At 39.2% G+C, this 21,488-nt stretch overlaps 2 protein-coding genes across 7 annotated transcripts in view; one reads left to right on the top strand and one right to left on the bottom strand.

The window, feature by feature from the left end:
* LOC130084729 (zinc finger protein 184) overlaps nucleotides 1-21,488 on the bottom strand; it is a 230,809-nt gene that overhangs the window by 60,910 nt on the left and 148,411 nt on the right. The window lies entirely within an intron of this gene.
* LOC130084739 (KH domain-containing RNA-binding protein QKI) overlaps nucleotides 7,469-21,488 on the top strand; it is a 125,851-nt gene continuing 111,831 nt past the window's right edge. For 3 of the 5 annotated variants that reach the window (XM_056250200.1, XM_056250191.1, XM_056250209.1), the window contains exon 1: nucleotides 7,470-8,221. In XM_056250200.1, the coding sequence (XP_056106175.1) occupies nucleotides 8,080-8,221 (142 nt within the window). In that variant the 5' untranslated portion in view covers nucleotides 7,470-8,079. Of the gene's footprint in view, nucleotides 8,222-21,488 lie in introns of all 5 variants that reach the window. The other 2 variants (XM_056250218.1, XM_056250183.1) reach the window with 2 other exon arrangements.

Here is a 21,488-nt window from a genome sequence, read left to right as displayed (position 1 = left end):
GGTCCATATAATGTATGCACTATATTCCAGGTCACATGATAGCAGTGGAGGAAAAAAGATCAAAACAGCAGATTTGTGAATGAATCTTTCAGACTAGGAATGCACGACATTTCTCCACTAATATATCCGATTATTCAGAGTGACATCTGCCGATGCCAGTACCGATAGTTTGGTGGTGATGTCTCGAACTTTTGTGCTGTAAGGATCTTGCCTTTTATATTCATATCCAGTTGGGTAAAATATTTTCTTATTTTGGTAAAAAATTTGTACAAATCACTGCTTTGGCTCTCGGGGCCCAAGATTATCCTCTTTGATGACTATTTTGAGGTTTTAAGACTTTTACAAAGTACTACGGCTTCCCCGGTGGAAATGTAAACTGTTCCCCCTGCCACTACACTAATTGTTTTTTAAATTTGTGTCGATAATCGGATTCTTCAGTCTGTTCCTGAGGAAACCACGGTGTAAAAGAAGATCGGACCACGCAAATGGATGAACGGGTAATGTTCATCTCTGTCACAACCTGTTAGAATTTTCGAGGGAATTCCTCCGGTTTGCCATTACCAGCTCCCTTGAAAATGACACCCTGAGGACCCTGTTTCAGATCGGGGCAACTTTCCACCACACCATTGACCTCCCATACACCACAAGGCTGGACTGGAGGGAAACCTTGATTTGGTGTCTGGAGAGTGTTGGGTCTCAGTCTGGAACCAAGCCCATCTTAGAGTCCATTCCAGAGTCTCGTCCCTTCATGGCCGCCATTCCAGAGTCTCATCCCGTCATGGCCGCCGTTCCAGAGTCTCGTCCCGTCATGGCCGCCGTTCCCAAGTCTTGTCCCAAGATGGCCGCCACCATACCGGAGCCCTCTGCCAGGATGGGCACCGCCACGCCAGAGCCCTCTGTCAAAATGGTCGGACGCTTCTGAGCCCTCAGCTAAGATGGCCACCGACACACCTGAGTCTCCTGTTCCCGTCCTCATCCAGAGTCCAGAAGAAGTGGTTTTAATAGACTTCGACACCAAAATACCATGTCTTCCTCCATATGTTTTATCCGTCTGCCCGGAACTATCTGTCAGTCCCAAATTCCCACCCAGCCTCCCTCTCCCCCCTCCTATCATCATATTTTCGTCATCACCACCTCCACTGCTTCCTGTCAGCCCCTCTACTCACCCTTATTCCACCATCAGTGATGTGGGGTCGCCGCGGGTCTGCCAGTCTCCAGCTCCATCAATCTCCGCCTCCACGACCAGGACTCCACCTCGGCCCATCAGTCCGTTAGCTCCACCTTGGCTCCCACCTCCCTCATCTCCACCATGGCCCATCAGTCCACCAGCTCCGCCAGGCTCCCTCGTCCCTCTGGCTACAACTTGGTCGTTCGTCTACCTGCCCTCGCCTCAGGACTACACTCCTTTGACTTCGCCTCGTCCCTTCGTCCCTCTGGCTCCGTTGGACTCCTCACTCCCTCCAGCTCCACCATGGTCCTCTGTCGCTCCGGCTCCATTGCGGCCGTCTGGATCCCCGCCTACACCTCGGTCGCCAGAGCCGTCGGTATCGCCATGCCCCTCCGTATCCTCAGCATCGCCTTGGCTCGTCGGCTCTCCTTCTACACCCTGGTCTCCTCTTCCACCTGCTCTGACTCCAACTGTCGGCCCGTGGAGTCGTCAACCCTTACTCCACCATGGCTCCTCCCTCCATCGGCTCCACCATGGGCTGCCTGCCTGGCTGCAGCCGGGATCCCACCTTCCACCTCCTGCTGCAAGTCCTTCCTGTCTCCTCCTTGGCTTCTCCCACCATCTGCTCCGCCCTGGTCTCCCGAGCCGCCAGCTCCGCCCTGGTCCCCTGAACTACTGCCAATGCCCTAGAGGCTTCCCATACTGCCGAAGCCATGGCCTCGTCAGCCTCCAGGACAACCACCCTCCCACCTATTTGGATGTTTTGCGGTGCGAGAACGCGCCTCCCGGGACGGTGGGGTAATGTCACATGTCAGTGCATGTTTGGATTTTCAGTTTGTGTTTTGATTGGTTCCTGTTTTCCTTTGTTCTTTTTTCTGCCACTCCTTCGTTTCTATGGTTACTATCATTGAGTTAATTTGTCCCAGCTGTGTATGATTAATTATCTCGTTTCTGTTGGCTATTTAAGATGCACCCTTTCTTTCAGTCTTTGTCCAATCGCCATTGCGTTTATGTGTGTTTCCCCTGCCTGTCAGCTTGTTCCAGAGTACTATTATTAAAGTTTGAGTTTGTATCGATAATCAGAGTCTTCAGTCTGTTCCTGAGGAAACCACAGTGTGACAATACAAATGTGAATTTATTAAAAATAATAGGGACCTACATACATTACATTTAGGCCTTCTATAAATAGGTCTACTCTAAATATCTTGTGCTCATTGTCTTTATGGATGTGAGTTTGTTATTATGGCATCCGTAGTAAGTTTTTTCATGTACTGTATGATTTTATTTCAAGACAAAACACAATAACTATACATTTTGTAAAAATGTAGATTTACAATAGGAATAAAAAATTGTTTCTTAGACTAGGATCTTTCTTGTGACCAACAAGTTTTTAGATTTCTGGTAATTGCCATTAACATGGTCCTGAAAGATAAATATAAAAAGCATATTTTTTTTTGTTTATTGATTTATCCTCTCCTCCTCATAATTCCCAGTTTCATAACACTAAAATTATTTTGCCATTATCATTCGCTCCATTATCATTATGTCGCTCTCTCTTTTTTCTCTCTCTGATTTGAATATTGTTTTATCCAGTGAGTCAAGGCTTTCTGTTAATTACTTCTCTATTCATTTAACCATGTGGGTCTGTTTGAGAGGAATTGTCTGACTCCTGCATTAAATGGCCCACATTCCGATCCTCTGATGCTGAAACTAACATGAGTTCCCCCCTTTATCTCTGCAGCGCGTCAAATTAGCACACAGTGGATTCGTGTTACAAAAGACTCGGCCAGAAACAAAACTTGGAGACAACCTGACCGGGCGCTTTGTGGCTGTGGTAGGTGGCACAGTCTCACGGCTAGGGCTGTTCTCATGGATGTTCAGTGTTCACTGAGCCACGGGGCTGCCATGGGAACTAATGACCGATTTATTTTGTGGAACATGATCAAATTTAGTAATGTGTTCGATAAGACATTTTGCACTGGAAATGAGCCTTGGAGCTCAGTTATGGAAATTATTATTGATGTTTCATGGTTGTTTCAGTAATGCATTCAATCATTCATGACTGAATTAAATTTAATGCACCCGGGCTTCACAAACTATAATCGCACAGATTCTTCACATTTATAGAGGACACATCAGCGCATTGATTTCCTAAATATTTTCAATAAAATGTTAATCATTAAGTTAAGCCAAGCAATATTATATTCAAATAAGCTGCTGCTGCTGCTGCTGTTAGTAATACTGTAACAATTTTCAGCTCTCTTGAGAGTTATTCTGAGAGATCTTATTTTTATGCATACGTATTCGTACGTAAAATGTGCTAGTTTCATAGATAGCGTACAATATCAGGATATTGGCGACTGGACTGGGTTCAGTATACTCTAACACAATTTCATAGCAGAGGGTATAATGGGTAAACATTTCATAAATCATTTGAGGAGAACACTCAAGAAGTATGATATACAGAATAAATTTCACTCAGTTACCTGTGTGTGTGTGGGTGGTCCTGGCAAACCTTACGTTGCGAGGACCAAATGTTCCTAAAAAACAGTAATTTTTTACCTTGTAGGAACTTTTTCTCATGATGACTAGCTTATGATTAGACTAAATTATGTTTTTTTTTTTAAGTGTCCATATGTTGATATTGTGAGTATTAGTGTCTATCCAAATGTAAAAAAGGAAAAAAGTAAGTGTTCTACAGTAGAACCAAACTTTACTAACGAATACTAATGAGATCATTTGGCTAATTACCCTTCATATATTTGTTCAAAAGCATGCAAATGGATTATTGAATTATTGTGAAGGCTCATCTTTTCCTTGGTTTCATCAGTTTACAGGCTGTTTTTATATTCGGCTCAAACCCACATTCTGGTCACATGCACTTACAGAGAACGGGGTTTATGAGGGGGATCTGAAGGAGGGCTAACAAGTGAAAAAGTGATAGAGCTGGAAAGAGGGAGCCGGAGCGAGATGAAAGGCGAGAGTTTGAGAGCGACAGTGCACTTGTTCCCTGGTTCGACCAAACAGAGACAAGCTTGCTCTCCTTGCCTGGTTTCAGGGTGCATGTGTGAAGGAATGCATTCATTAATGTAATTCCTCTGCTCTCAAACAAGGCTTCCGTCATTTGGAGAGCGAGCGAAGAGCCGCGGGGTGGAGGGGCAGTTCTCACTGAAGAAGGGGTGAGGGGTAAATATACCCCCTTCTCTGTAGTCAGGAGGGCAAGGCGCCCTCACACAGGCCTCTGCGTCCAAGGCGATCTGCATGTGAAAGCCCCGAGCATCACAAAAGGATGAAAAGGTGCTGGGCAGGACCTGGACAATCCCTTCCTGTTCTGGTGGGTCGTTTGTTTCCATGCTGTCAGATACTGGGCCGCCAGCCCTCTCTCCCCTCATCTCTTCAGCCCTCTGGTGCGTTGTCCCTCGTTTTGTTTTCCGGCTATTCCTTATACGTGCTCCTTGTTTTTTGTTTTTTTTCCGTTCACGTGAATAGGAGCGATGGACCAATGTAACGTCAAACGGTGACTGGAACAATAGCTTTCATGGCTGCGTCTAAAAGCCAAACAGCACCATGCATGAGAACTGCTTTGGATAACAAAAGAAGTGACAAAACCATTAGGCCAATTAGAGTATTTATATAAACATAGTAATGAAGGGATTTAAGCACTCATAAATTATGCTTGCTGTGTGGGAAAATAACTTCACTTCTCTCTGAAATGTTTGATAGCTTTGCCATTCCTATGCTAGTTTGGTACTAGCGTTTGTTTTTCAAAACCTAATGCATTGCATTAAAGCAAAGAACGAATGCTAGCGCTGTAAGCGTTCTGCTTGTGCTGTTTTTATGCTGCTCCAATAAGGACAAAAAGAATGTTAATTATGTAAATTAAAAAGCGGCCTAATCCAGAGGGAGGAGCTGTTCCCATAGCATTAGCTTTAATTGAGTATTGGCACATATTGACGAAGAATTAGCCTCCATCCGCATTGTGTAATGATTTTTCTTTTTTTTGCAGAGGAAGTCCTCCTATTGAGATAAATGCCTTGTTTTCTTCTTTACCATTGTGGTATGTTCTGATGTGCACCGGCGTTTAGTCAATCGCACTTCTCCTTTACTATTCTAGCCAGCCAAAAGAAGACAAATGAGTCTTTTAATATTAGACCGATGCGACACACTCAGTCTCACAAACGCCTTAAGAGGATAGCACTTTCGTTCTCAGCAACAAAATACAGTATTAACTTGTTAAAGTGTCAATGCTAAATGTTAAGAGGTACACTGTAAAAACTAATTTGTTAGACTTACTTAAAAAAGCATGCAAACTGATTGTCTTAAGACAAAAATAAGTAAAGTGAAATGGGAATAGTAGTTGTACTGGCAAATGCTTAGTTAGTTCACTTACATGACAGTAAGAACTGTAGATAATTTACTTTAGATTTACTCTTGACTTAGTCTACTCAGAATTACTGACTCCCAGAGTGCATTGCGGTATGAATACATTGTGCAATTGCTTTGTTTTACTATTTTTTTTTGTTTGTTTTATTTGCCAATTTTATTTGCAGCCTTGAGTACTAGCACAATTTAAAAAAGCAAATCAAATTGTTGTTGTTACAACTAATAAAAAAAAATTTAATTGTTACCATAGTTGTGTGCATGCATGCTAAATGTTGAAGTATGTGTGTTACTCAGCATGGTCAATTGCAAGATACTGTCACAAATATAGAGGGATTATGTCAACCCAATTAAAAGTTTCACAAGGTGTTTATGACATGTGTTCGCAATAACATTTTAAAAGATCCTTATTCCACCAGAAAAATAGACTATTTAATGATTTATTTAGAAGTTAGGTCACCTCTTAAAGACAACCCATTTATTACTTCCCTTCCTTTGAAACCAAAATAACTGTGATTTATTGTTGTATCGCTGTATCAATAGGAGGAGAATTACAAAAATGAAGATCCAAGTGTCCCACCAAAGGGAACACTGATCCATAATGTCGAGTTCAAACAAAAACATTTTAGGAAAATCAACATCAATTTATGAAGTCAGCTTTATGTCTTTGTAATCTTTCCGTTGTATTGACATTCAACATTCAAGATGACTTTGGGGAATCAGTGAATGGAACTAAAAATATTAAGTCTATTTAGATTTGCCCCGCCTCAAAAATTTGACAAAATGGCACTCAAACCAATAAATGAATCTTAACTTGGGTTTTTGGAGTAAACAAGGCATGGTATGTAAATGGCTTGATTTATTCAATGAAGTTAAGCCATTAAGTAAATGTAACAAAAAAGTGTTAGTTAAAACAACTGTTAGATTTTACAAAGTAGATTTTAAAGATATCTGAAAAATGTTGCTTTGGTGAAAAAATGTAACCTTTTTATTGTTCACTCACCTTCATGTCGCTCCAATTTAGCATAATTTTATTTCTTATGCTGTCCGAGCTGCAAAAAGGTGCAATTAAAGTATAATAAAACTATACTTTTAGTCTGTTTTTCAAACAAACATATAGATTACGAATACAGCCAATTTTATGAAAGAGCAGCTCATAAAATGTTTTGTGTTTCAATGAAGAAAGAAAATCTGTTCTCGGAATGACATGATGGGAAGTAAAATGATGATTTAAAGGGATACTCCACCCAAAAATGACAATTCTGTCATCATTTACTCACCCTCAAGTTGTTGCAAACCTGTATGAGTTTCTTTCTTCAGCTGAACACAAAGGAAAATATTTTGAAGAACGATTGGAACTTTGGCACCATTGACTTCCATAGTATTTTTTTTTTTTTACTATGGAAGTCAATGGTGCCAATCAACTGTTTGGTTCCAATCGGTCTTCAAAATATCTTGCTTTGTGTTCAGGAGAAGAAAGAAACTCATACAGGTTTGCAACAACTTGAGGGTAAGTAAATGATGACAGAATTGTCATTTTTGGGTGGAGTATCCCTTTAAATAAAACAAAAAGTTTAATTATTCCTCATGATTGTGTTGGGCATGCTTAAACATTTCAGAAATAGTGCTAGATATTGATGCAGAACAAGGGTTTTGGGGAATGGATGGATATTCATGTTCACTTGCAATTTGCACGCATTGGAAAAAATAGGCCTAATAGTTCATTTGAAGACACGCACCACCATACGTATGTTTCAGAATCGAGTCTGCGTTTAAAATGGGCTAATTGTTTTTCAAATGTATTCTCTCTCTCTCTCTCTCTCTCTCTCTCTCTCTCTCTCTCTCTCTCTCTCTCTCTCTCTCTCTCTCTCTCTCTCTCTCTCTCTCTCTCTCTCCTCCCACAGTCTGATTTCTGCTGCTGAGACTCAGTGTGATCATGTGACGGACTCGCGAGCGCAAGAAGAGCTGTTCGGTAACGGAGGACCGAATGCCAATCTCATTGAGAAAGCGCCTTTATTGCGCGTGAGAGACAGGGGGGACAGACGTTTCTAGTGCTGCACACATACAAAGACAGACAAGACACAGGAAGCTTTGGGGAACTCGGGGAAAGGGTGCATTTTCACCGCCTCAAGAGGAAGTTAAGGACAAATCTCTCGCTAAAATAAATCTTAAGAGGGACACTGGGCACGCGGGAGTACGTCGCCTTTGCGAGTAACTTGTGGGATTTATTGGGAATTGTTTTTGAAAGGAGACCTGAAAGGCTTCACTCTCCACCCGTATATATTTCATTTTGTTCATTTAATTTCATTTCATCAGCTGCCCTAAAACAACTGTCATCCCAGAATTGCAGTATTGCAGCAGCGGATTGTGCGTAAAGACAGAGACAGCATCCTTTGCCGCGGAAGACTCACAGGCACTTGCCTTCCTCACTTGCGTTTTTGTACTCTATTTATTATTTATATTCCAGCCTTTATTTATTTTGGGACTTTTTCCTGTCTATTTTGGGGCGTCAGTGGTGATTTCTGTGGAATATGGTGGGGGAAATGGAAACGAAAGAAAAGCCGAAGCCGACCCCTGATTATCTGATGCAGCTCATGAACGATAAGAAACTGATGAGCAGTCTGCCCAACTTCTGCGGGATCTTCAACCACCTCGAACGGCTTCTCGACGAAGGTAATGTTGATGAAGTGACATGTGTCCGTCAAATATCCCACAGAATGGCATTGCTGGGAACTGCGCGCGGGTTGTCCACGCATAAGGCAAAACGCAAAATAGCAACAATTTATGGCGCCAGTTGTGTTTTTTGGTGTCAGACCTTCGCCCTTATTTTGCCAATCAATCTCACTACGTTTACAGCCTTATAGTTCAGCTTTAAAAGCTGCTTAAGTTTGCGCTCGGAGATCGCTACTTCTCCGTTGCAAGGGGACCTGTGGCTTGCGAAATGATTTTACAGTGATTCTGATGGATTTCTCGTTAGAAAAATATATTTTTGTTTCATATGTGAATAAGACCGTAATGCAAAAGGTTAATTTCACCAGAAGAATATGATTGTCTTGGATAGCTACTTTCTCTGAGGTAAAATAATAATAATAATAATAATGAAACTCGTACAAGTAAAATGTTTCTCATTTAAACTCTTAACAGATTTACACTAGGAGAGAACAGATTTGAATCGAAAATTCGATTTAGAATTTGGCCCGTTCCGACGGTTTGACTGTTCTAAAAGAGAACGTTCCAAATCAGCGAATACTTGGACTGCTAATGCCTACGTGATAATGAACATTTAGCAGAAAATAAGTGACTGAGCTTACAAGCAAGAGAAACTTACTGTCACCTTCAGATCCTCTTCTGGACCGTTGCAATTTAAATAGTCATCGCGAGAACTGTTGTTTACTAAAATAACAAAATGCCACACATGCGTATAAGAGTAAGTTGAGGGGGAAAGTGTTCCTTCACAGTTTATGCCGTTTAAACTGTGAATAAACGGCATAAACTGTGAAGGAAACCGTTTCCCCTGGCTGTATGAGCATAATACGTCAGTATTCACGTAGTTTAGTTTGCCAAATACTACTGTGCACCATGACATGGTTTAATTGTGGTCCCAGAGCAGTCGACCTCTCTGTACTTTGTGGTTAAGGGTGGGAATTTCGTGAACTGTGGCACCAGGGGGCTCTTGACTAATTCTTTAAAACCTCTTACCCATTTCCTGCTGTCAACTCTATAAAGTTGTTAATGAGGTTATATATTTGCACAAACTGTGCTCTTTTTCTCGTTTAGTCTGTTTTATAAATGTTTTATAGAGAGCCTTGGCCTTTATTGCAAATAAATTACGCTAAATAGCCATTTAAAGTGATCAAAGGATAATACAAAATCTATCTATCTATCTATCTATCTATCTATCTATCTATCTATCTATCTATCTATCTATCTATCTATCTATCTATCTATCTATCTATCTATCTATCTATCTATCTATCGACCCATGCTTTTCTAGAAAGGGCCCCCTTTTATTGCTCAATGTTCCTTTTATTCCTCGATGCATGCAGTTCTGCCAGTGACAGACTGATTTTCATTGTTCACTTGTAGTGTAATTCTCCTGCCTATTTAATAAATGCATTTTCATTTCTTTTACTTTATGGAATTTCACTGCCAATTGAACATTCGTGAAAGAAAATGTTGTCAAAACAAAGCAAATGTAATTTCAGATCATGATGTGCTTGTAGTAATTTAGTAAAACCTCTTGAGTAAACCTATAAGGTGAAATTACATTTATAAAACTCCATCATTACACACATTACTCTACATTACTGATCCATTACTCATCATTACTTGCGTATTACAGTGTGAGGGAGAGAGAGTCGTCATATTTCTGACACCCTTGAGCGCTACCACCCTCCCTTGCACAAGTTAGGTAGGTTGCAAGGTTTATAATTGCTGACATACACCATTCTAAATAACTGTTATTTGCCAGTGAATCATCTGCGCCCAACATTTCCGTGTTGACGTAGTCCCTTGGCATCCGCAGTTAAATACCCGAGGATCCTATTCATCTGCACATCGCAGTGGAATGACGTAAGCCTAATGACTCCTCTGTGATGTCAGTGCAAAATGTCAGTTTAATTTTTTCAACTTCTGTTGAAATATATTCTCATTTGTCAATATAGACACTATTATAAATACTACCCTGTTAAACTTGCTTTTCGGACATCATCATCATAAACCCCTTGGGCGGGCCTGCGGCCTGTGCTTTGTGAATTGCAGTCGCTTTCTTGTTTGTTTCTTGCCACTCACATTTACAGCCTCTCCCTCTGGTCAAAACTAGCTTCCCTCTCTGGACAACATCAGTGATGTTCGCCTGTAACATTAGCCATGTAGTCAGGACTATGTGGCTGATCTTACCTGCCAACATGAATAATATTCTGCATTTCAATTGCAAAGTATGACTCACGTCATGAGTTTTCACAGCTTTTTACACCGAGAGTTGGTGAGAGTCTGGCGTAGAGATGTGTCATGCTGTTTAATGCGCTCTTTTTCAGTAATATGCCAGTTAGAGGAGTTTCATCCACCACGTATTATGGGTTTGTCACAGTCTAGGTTGTGCAAATCTGAATTAATAACGCTGTCAAGGGAGCACACACTCCATCAGACTGAGACAGCGTGTTAGTCTTGTGCTCATGAGAGTCGGTTTCACTTCCACTATTGAACCATTGCAGAACTGATCCCTGACCTTAGATAAACAGGACATACTGCTCAGATCTGCACGTTAAGCAAGTGTGCAAATGGATGCATGCCTCTTAGAAAACTAATTGCAATTGGTCATGGTCTTTTGTGATTATCAGAACAGAAAATGTGTCTCTGGATCCGTTGAGAAGCGTATGTCCTGTTGTCGCGCTACAGCACTGCAACATATGGGCTGCGCTCTTCAACATACTTAATCTCAGATGCTTTGTCGCTATGGTGGAACCATCACCAAAGCAACCCTAAATCACGGGCTTTTGCTGAGCTCAGCTCTATCCTGTCCTAGAACGTAAATTACGGTCTACCGCTCATGCTGGACCACTGCATTGATCATACATGAAAGTTTTCTGCACGGCTCTTGGAGAATGAAAATGGAGAAATGAATCGAGAGTGTTGAAAATCAGTGGCAGCATCGATAATCGAGGCAAGCGATAGCTCAGAAGCTGCGTGAGACCGCATGTGTGATATTCCCCATGGGCTGTTGTAATATGCAACAAATCTGGCTCTGTTTGGATGAGAGAGTGTGAATGTGTGTGTTTGTGTCGGCTTGCATCCATCTCATAATGTGCATTCATTTTACACTTTTGTTTGTAATATCACACAATCGGGTACAAGCGGTAGCTCGGGAGCACTTTAGATTTAGGCAATTGCTGACATTATTACTGCGAGAGCACTGTTAATTTTTGTAAATTACTCTACTGTAATCTACCGAAACTAGACGAACTGTTATATCCTCCCATAAATTACTATTATATCATTATCATTGTTGTTGGGGTTTTTTTCTTGAACATTTGGTGCTAGTTTAGTAGTTATAGATCCAGGCCGGTGAAATCTTCAGTTTCTAAAGGTCATAAGTTCACATTTAATCAGAAGGCGCCATATACTGAAGACTGTCTGGGATCCTCTATTGTTATTGTGCCCTAGAGCACTTCACTTAACTCTGGGTTGCTCTGGGGAGATTGTCCGTGTACTTGGTCATTTTAGACACTTTAGATGAGAAAGCTGTTTGAATAACATTTTAAAACTGTTAATCTATTAACAATATTATTGCATGAATCAAATTAAGTGCAGTTTATCACATATATCAATATTTGCTTAGAAAATCCTCCAATTGAACTTCAAGTTTGAGTTGCATCAGTGACAGGAAAATCCATTAAAACACGGAATCGCATGCAGGTCAAAGGGCAGGAATATTGTGTTTTTTAATCACATAGAAAAAAAAATCAGGAATCCACCACCCCAATTTCACCTCTATCTCTACTGACTGTTTTGTATTAAATATTAAAATATGTATTCATTTAGTAATTCAAGGGGAATTTAGAGCAGCGTGTGCTGAAGCCAAATATGTATTTTAAATTAAAATGTGAACTTGTGAATAATAGCTTAGTGATTGGGGACATTGTTTAATCCTAATTCAAAATCTCCAATGATTTTGCCACGATTTAAACCCCCAGGTTTTTTTTTGTGAAATATATATATATAGTTACTAAAATTGCATGACATTTCCCATGGAAACTTTTCACATTTTCGGGGTTCTCAGAAAGGGAAGTAGGAGGTTGGGCAAACTTGTATGTATTGTATTGTATATATAATATTATTTTATTATTAATGGGGCAAATAATGCTCCAAAAGCAAAAGAAAAAGAAAAATCACAATAGCGTTTATGACTTTTCCAAAAGAGGAAAAAAATAAGTATTGAGGAATTGATTAAGTTGGTCAGAAGAGCGATAGATGTCAAATCACTCCTTTAGCCATTTTATTACACACTGAAATTTAATGCCAAGGTGATATAACCCAAAGAATAATCTAACATTACTAGATTTACAATGTTAAAGGGGGGGTGAAACACACAGTTTCAGTCACTCTCATGTTAAAGGAGAACTCCGTCAATTTTAACATTGAGCTCATTTTTTTGTACATTTGGAGTCCTGTCAGTACAGACAAAAACGACAAAAATCGGTGTTGCCTACACCGTGTTATCCTCTTTTTAAAATTCGCACCCTGTTGACTTCAATGGGGCAAGTTCTAAACCTGCTTTTAGCCTCTTAACAACCTTAATGTGTCATTACAAGTGCACAGCCATGTGAGTGGTGTTATTAAGAGTGACCACGGTCAATCTGACTGCAGTAGATGTGCAAGATATTAATAAAAATGATGTTAATTTAGCCAGCTCACATACCTGTATTTACTTCCTGTTTTCGTTCGAAGTCCACAGTAGTCGATTGTCGAGTTCGCGCGCGCGATCATTGGTAACTAATATAACTAATGATCGCGAATACTAAGGAGTATTTTGAGAATAGAAATACTCAATCAAACGTACAACTTAATTTTTGAAACTTTGTCCATGTTTAGCATGGGAATCCAACTCTATAACAGTGTAAAAAACTCACTATGCATGAAATAGCATTTCACCCCCCCTTTAATAACTGTGGAAATGCGTCATCACAGTCTGTGAAAAGTGTCCATTGGCCAAAACCACTTTAACAAGTGCAAGCGAGCACCAGTGTATTTGATACACATTATGCCATAGTCAGTGTAGTAGAGAGATGTTTCTCCCCGCTCTGAAGAGTAGCGTGGCCTTTAGATATGAGACGTGCGACCGGCCCTGGCGTGTCACCTGTGAGCGATGCATGTGCGTGAAGCAGACGTGATGCTCACAGTCTAATGCGTAAACCCCTGCCCCCGTTAGTGCAGATGAATGCCCTCAATGGGCAACAGGAGCAGTCAGCCATGCTAGGCCCTGCACTCCACACTGTAATAAAGGTGATGAATTTAATCAGGGGAGCAGCCGCTGCCATCAGTACAAGGCCCATAAGGCAAAGTTGTGCAGCTGACATCCATAGAGAATGGAGTTAGTTACTGTTTGAATAGAGACGCCGGTAATAGAAACATAGATGTATGTGGGCCTGTAAGGCACTGTAATGCTCAGTGGTCATTCATGGTTTGTACACCAAATTGTTCTTTTATGGTGTCGTAAAAGGTTTCTAAATAGCTGACTGCTGCAATGTAGAAACTGGACGTACATATTTAGTATTCGAGGCACTCAAATTCGATGTTCAAACATTCTGAATTAAATGTAAGACAATCTTTAGTCTTAGGATGTCGAGATTCAGACGGCATGGCAATGGACCACCCACAGACACTGCCAGTCTGAGGGATATTGCACACAGAAATGGGAGGAGCTGGCTGAAATGGGATTGGCTATAGTCTGGGTGTATCAGTCTGCCTGGTAACAAAGTCATGTTTTCCAACTACCAACATAGAGCTATTTACTAGATCGGCCCAAAAATTCCAGGTTAGTTGCGTCAAATCTTTCAGCAAGAATGCAAAGGATTTTTATTTCAAATAAATGCTTCTAAACTTTCTATTGAGAATCCTGAATAAAATGTATTATGGTTTCCACAAAAAATATGAAGCAGGAGAACAGTTTTCAACATTGATAATAATAAGAAATTTTTCTTGAACAGAGAGATCTCATATATCTTTTTTTGATTGGATGCCACTAAACTGGACATTTTTGGCCAATCAAATAATTAGTTCTTTGTAAACATGATCATGTGACACTGAAGACTTGAAGATTTGAGGAATAAATTATTATTTTAAAATATATTCAAATAGAAAACAGATATGTTAAATGGTAAAAATACAATTATTGAACTGAATTGTATTAATTTGAAATTCTTTCAAAAACATCTAAAAATCTTACCCAAAACCCCAAACTCTTGAATCTTAGTATGTCTGTGATGATATTTGGATATGTTTTTTTTAAGTATTTCACATTTCTGATAATTTCTTTGATGTTTTCTCTATACACTAAACCAAAACACTGCTGTGCGTGTTGTTATTTGTGTTTTTTTTTTTTAAACCTGCCTCTAAATGGCATGTAAACACAAAATGAATGTGATTGGTCAGTCAGACTGACCTTTACTACCTAAGTAGCTTCAAACTGAATGTACAGATAGTCAAAGACAATATAACTCAAGCTTTAGTTAAAAGAAAAAAGGTATCACTTTAGTTTATGGTCAATTTCTCACTATTATCTTGTTGTTTATTAGCATGCGTAAGATATTGGCTGTTTATCAGTACTTATAAAGCACATATTAATGACTTAGTTATTCTGCATGATCATATTCTACATCCCTTAATCCGCCCAATACCTACAAATAACAACTACCATACTAACTATTAATAAGCACTAATTAGGAGTTTGGGGCAAAAGCTGTAGTTAATAATTAGTTAATTGGACCCAAAAAAAGAAAATATAAAAGTTAGTTGCCAATAAGTTAACAAGATTGATCTAATCTTCCCACTCATCAAGAGCTTGTTTGGTCTGTTACACAAATCTCAGAAGCCTCATTGACAAATACAACGATCCTATCACACTGATAGTTAACCAGGGAAACAGCTGGTTTATCACTAGCCAGACAGCACAAGCACACTAACAGCGGCCATTAATCTCTCACACAAATTCACATGTAAAAACAAAAATCTGACATGTGCTGCTAATCACTCTCGGAGGACCGATTATAATGACTTTGCCTTCTACAACTTCAATACAAGGCGGTTTACTTTCAGAAAAAGCCTTTTCTTGAAAGCTCCCTAAAGTTCCCATGAGGACTGGAGAAGCCCATGCTCCACTGACAATTAGTCTAAGTGGCCACATTCATCACCTAATTGGAGCAATTAATTAATCCTGAGGATTTTTACTGGGGTCAAAGTCAATTTATCCAGAATTAACTTCTTTATTTGTAAAGTAGCTGTCCTTTCTGGGATACTTTACGATTCCTCTCACTTTGTGGCATTAGAGGAAGAGGAAATGAGCTGTGTACTCATTAGACACTAGAGACGGAGAGACACTAGAGGGACATGGTATTATTCAATTAAATGTATTTCATGCTGAATGCTTAAATATAATATATTTAGTGAAAAGATCTAAATATATCATGTTTTGTTGTGTTATTTTAAAACATTATTTTAAATTCTGTTCTAAACTTGATGAATTTTTGTGAGGAACATTTTTGGAAAATCTTCATGCAGCTCTTTTCAATGCAATGACAGTTCCCAGTACCAGCTTTATTAACTGAAAGCATGAACGTTATACACTTTTGGTTCTCAAATGTTTTCTTTCGAACATCTTTTCTTAAATGACACAAATGGCTTTGGTGTTGTCTGATTGTCTAATATCAAATTCAGTAGGGCAGCAGCTATTTACCGTGGCATTAAATTGCAACAAGTTTTCTCTCTTTTTTTTTTTTTATAGAATTTCAACCAAACAAAAAAACATTTTCATTCAGAATTTAGCTTTTACTGGAAGACAAATATTCTTAGCTTTTGAATTAATTATTTATTCTAAGTTAATATTTAGAAATTATGTGAAAAAATGAAAATACTAGATAGGAAGAATTTCATTCATAAGAATGTGTTGTGAATTTTGGCCGTTTCTTGGGTTTACCGACTCAATGGTCAAGTTAAAAATATTGATTATAAATAAATACATTTTCAGTATCAATAAAAAAAAAATCTATTTAAAATTGACTCACTATTTGCAATGTGTTTTATGGTTGTTACTAAGTCAAGTCAACTTTATTTATATAGAGCTTTACACAATACAAGTTGTTTAAAACCAGCTTTACAGTGATAAAGGAAAAATTATGCATTTCGGCTGTTGTTCATCTGAAGTCAGTTCAGTTTTGATTCAGTTCCTTTGTAAAGATTGTCAATTATTAAATTCATTTTATCTATAAAGCAGTTCATGAAAAATGAGTGGTTCATCACGCCGGTATAGAGCGAACCTGGCCATAGGGTGTGTGTGTGTGGAGGACCTGTCTGGTTCTTGTGTCTCTGCTGAGGATCTGTGCCGATGGCTGTAGAGTCGACGAGGCCTTCACAGGGGGATTGACTAGTAGACTCGGTCTCTGCTGCGTTTTGGTCGTGTCTAGATGCCCACAATTCGTTGAGTATCCTGTGTGTTTTACTCTTTGTAAAGCACGCGGCGTGTAGAGCGCTCTAATCCAGTCACTTATGAGCTTCCATCTCAGTTCCTGTCACAAGATAACTTTGAGGGGTCATTAGAGCAGAAGTGAAGAACACACACAGAGAGACTGTCATCTGACAGTACTTGATGTACCAGAGCACAGGGGTCACGGGGTCATCGTGTCACAAAGTCATGTGCCCCAGTTCTCCTCGCTCACGAGCAGCGCCAGTTCATCTGAAGGAGAAATCAATCACATGACAACCCCCCTTCCATTTCTGCTTCCATCAGTTACTCTATATATCATTGGGGATTATTATGGCCGGCTTCCTGGGATGCCATCATTATTAGTGAATACATCAGCGTTGAGCTTTATAATGCATTCACATCCCTCATTTTAAAAGCACTCTGTGTAATTGAAACTGTTTCTCACAGACTGCTGACTAAGTCTCGGGCTCTCCGGGAGACTGGGCGAGAGGGGAATGTGAATAGAATCTACCTACACGGACAGAGTCGTATTGATTTCAAAGTAAGAGGGTGAATGAAAAGGCAACATCTGAGCTCGTTTATGTCAATAGATTTTGGTCTCCTGTCGTTCCTTATCCTTGCCTGTTGCCTCGGAGAGCGAAATCCTATAACCTGAAATAATTCATATTCCAGCGAGGTGGTGCGTGAGATCTAATGTGTTAATCAAAAAAGTCTTTTTTCTGGTTACTTAACTTTAGCTGCATTTAAATGCAGTGTTTGTCGCTATTAGGGGTGCTTGCAGTGTTTGTTGACCGCATTGTTATCTTATAGCTTATGTGCTAGGACATCTGTAGTACCAGTAGGAAGTGGCTTCTGCATACCAGTGATATTGTAGTATCATTGAGATACTATTATTATTGTGTCTTTTCAAAGAGTATACGCTTATGTAGCAAATATGACACACACACAAACTTAGCGTGACTGCTCTCTTTACTTTCTCATACATCACTCACATAACACCGGATATATCCGGAAGCATAAGTACCAAGTGCATCATGGGAAATGTAGTCACAAAGCATTAACACAATATACAACAATTATAGTTTTTATTCATATTTTATATTTTGTGTTGTCATTTTAATTTTGGTTTTTAGTAATGTAGTAATGTTCTAAAAAAAAACATTTTCTTATTTTTCTCTAAGCCTTTTTGGCATTTGCTTTTAATCAGCTAGTGATTTAGTGTAGTTCATCAAATTAGTATATATTTTTTTGTCTTAATTTTGTACAGGATATGGATCGTTTTATCATTTAAAACCATGCAAGCAAACTTATGTCTGTGAAATGTTTTGTTAAAATATTGTGCATAGAGAATGCTCTCTAGCTTTAAAGGTGCCCTAGAATGTTTTTATTTTTTATTATTTTATAATGTTTCCTGGGTTGCCCTTATAATGTTAGTATGTTTTTTAGATCAAAAATAGTCATAATTTAGAAATAAAACGCATTTTTCCTAGCCTGATTTTAGCCTCTGATTTGAACGCTGTGTTTAAGGGGCGTGTCTGCTGTGTGTAACCGGCCTCTGCTGTGATTGGCTGACATGCTTGCATATGAAATAGCTATGTATTACATGTGAAACTCTTATCGAGATTAACGAATCGTGAGATGTTTTTAAAGTATTTAGATCTATTCCCATCACATAAAATGTTGCTGTGATGAGCAGTGAACAAGCAGATCACAGTCTGTTGATCGCGAGAATGAAGATCTTACCATTGCAACGCAGTTTCTGCACTCTCTCTAATGCTTTCACCAATGCAAACACGATGATGTAAATACAGTAAGAGCTTCGTTGTGCAGTGTAACGTGCGTCATTGAATTCATAACGAGTTTGGCAAGTGTCCAGATAAACTCGCGCTGTGTGGAAAGATTGTTCTTTGATCGCTTTCTGTGTATAATTTATTCACAATTTAAATAAGTTTTTTTTTCATCCTACTAAAAGAAACGATGTGAAGTTGATATTTTAGTCACTGGTTTGACTTACTGATGCATAAACAGTATTGAACGATTTTGAGAGAAAGATTACCTGTCTGAACTTGAACAATTACCCATCAGAAAGTGTCGCTTGGTAGCTCGATCCGAGGCCAGCTCTGTATTGGCCCAAGTTGAGGAAACAGTCGTCGGTGAAATGTTTGGAAATTTCCAGAGAAAATAAAATGAACCCATTGTTTCTTCAGAGGCTCGGATGAAGGAACTAAAGAATACTTTTGTGTTCATGTGTACATCCAAACACTGAGCAACTGCCATGCTTCGGCTGCGCAGTTCCGCCTGTCATTGAACATGGGCTGGCATATGCAAATTCTTGGAGTCGTACATATTAATGATCCCGACTGTTGCGTCACAGTCGGTGTTATGTGGAGATTCGCCTGTTTTTCAGGGGTGTTTTTCAAAAACGAGATTTAAGTAAGGAGAAAACAATGGTGTTTGAGACTCACTGTGTGTCATGTCCATGTACTGAACTCTTGTTATTTAACTATGCCAAAATAAATTCAATTTCACATTCTAGGGCACCTTTAAATGAAATAGGTATCACTTGGTTTTATGGTTTGTTATCCAATGTAGTAACATTTGGACATGTTTATGTGTGGCTGAAGTACAGTATCAAAGCCAGCCTGCTCTCTCGATGTTGCCTTTATTATTGGTTACTAAAAACCCATACTGGTCAATCAGCAGTTGATATTGTCCCAAACACCAGATATCTTGAGCAGAACTGAGCTGATCTGGTAAAATGATCCAGTTATCTCATTTAGCACTATGTCAGCATGTTGGTCTTGCTCAGGCCTCTGCTCTGCTGTTCTTGTCGTTGGACTATTTTTTTCAGTCTGCTCCAGATTCGAAGGTAACGCTTGGTCAGATTTGAGGACTGTTGCTGCTCGGGTAGCAAAAGGAGATTGATGTGTTTACCTTTCGTCAGCAGCACAAAGTTCAAGGTACGGGAGAGACGTTTAATTGAATCTAGCCTCTTCTGAATAATTTTCAAATGTTCTGGGCTAGGGACCAAGCAGATGCCTTTTAAAGGACACGAAGGGGACCATCTAAAGTGCCATCCATTAGACTCTTCTGTTTAATATAGATAAAGAGCAATTCAGGCCATCTGAGTAATGATCGATTCCCTTACTTACTTAGCGTGATTTATCGCATACCCTTTGCACACCAAATGTGCATTTTAATTCTTTGTTAAAGGCTAATGGCTCTCACAGGTTTTTATATAATGTCAGAACGCAGCCAAAAATGTCCCTGTTAATTGCATCGTCACACTAAAGCCATTACTGACCTTGATTTGTTAGATCTGGGCTTGCTCATGTATACTGTAGATTTACAGTTCCAATGTAATGCATTTGTCATACCTCTCTAGGACTATAATCGTGTTTCACACTGAAAACTCAGCATGGATCTGACTTTTTGTAAAGGGTAAGATGTTGAAGCTAAAAAGTCATGTTTTCAGCATAAATGTGACCTTCCTTTCCGAGAGCATGTGATGTATGTGGCTGTTCATTTTCTTAAATTAACCTATTAACTCCTTACCGCCTCGTCCCGTGACAGCGCAACACAATTAGGTGACAGCCAATCAGAGAGGCCAGAGCGGAGAAGGGATTTGCTTGGCTCTGTGCTTCACTTCATTTGCTAACTGATATATGAACAACGCTGAGACTGTGTGTACCTGTCATCTGATGTTCCTGTCCTCTTGTCCATCTAAAGACAGTCGCAGTCACTAGCCTTGTTCTCATCTCAGTGCCTTGGTGCTGCTTTGAGCTCTTTATACAAATTGAATGTCTCAGTTGCACAAAACGATCATGTGTTTTTTGACAACTAGACTCAACCCTTTGATTATTTCTCAAAAGCATTTTTTTAGTATTTTTAAGTAATTGATATTAAATAAGGACTATCTTGAGTAAGATTTAATGGACCAATTTGCATTGATCCATGTTTAGAGTGCTTAGTTAGTTATGTGGAGTTTTGAGGTGTTATCAAATAGTTAAGAAAGTTGTGTGGTAAAGCTTCGAAATGCTATTGAAGGATTGAGCTATGGATTTGTGTTTTGATGAATTATTGGTGTTATCGAACACTAGTTGTGTAATGGCGTGTTGAAGCATTATAGAAGTGTAGAGTTAGTTGTATAGTGAGTTTTCAGTAACTAGTTACATGTTCAGTACCAGTAGTTGTCTAGTAGAGGTTTGAATTGACAGGTTTATTTTTCAAGTGTTATCAAAGGGTTGAGTAAGTTGTGTAGTGGAGTTTTGATGTGTTATTTAAAGATTGACTAGCTGTGTAGTGGAGTTTTTTTTGAAGAGTTATCAAATGGTTTAGTTAGTTGTGCTGTGTAGTTTTTTAGTTGTTATTTACATGTTCAGTTAGTTGTCTAGTAGAGTTTTGAGGCATTATTGAAGGGTTGAGATAATTGTGCAGTGGAGTTTAAGTTATTGTTTAGGTTGAGTTAGTTGTGTAGTGGAGTTTTAAGACGTTGTTGAAGATTGAGTTAGTTGTGTAGTGGAGTTTTGAGGCATTGTTGAAGACTGAGTTAGTTGTGTAGTGCAGTTCTGAGGCATTTTTGAATATTGAGTTTTGAGGTATTGTTGAAGATTGAGTTAGTTGTGTAGTGGAGTTTTGAGGCATTGTTGAAGATTGAGTTAGTTGTGTAGTGGAGTTTTGAGGCATTGTTGAAGATTGAGTTAGTTGTGTAGTGGAGTTTTGAGGCATTGTTGAAGATTGAGT

Source organism: Rhinichthys klamathensis, unplaced genomic scaffold (genome assembly GCF_029890125.1).
Source record: "Rhinichthys klamathensis goyatoka isolate OS25496 unplaced genomic scaffold, OSU_Roscu_1.1 h1tg000003l_1, whole genome shotgun sequence".
Lineage (NCBI taxonomy): Eukaryota > Metazoa > Chordata > Actinopteri > Cypriniformes > Leuciscidae > Rhinichthys > Rhinichthys klamathensis.
This window is presented reverse-complemented; position numbering and strand designations above follow the sequence as displayed.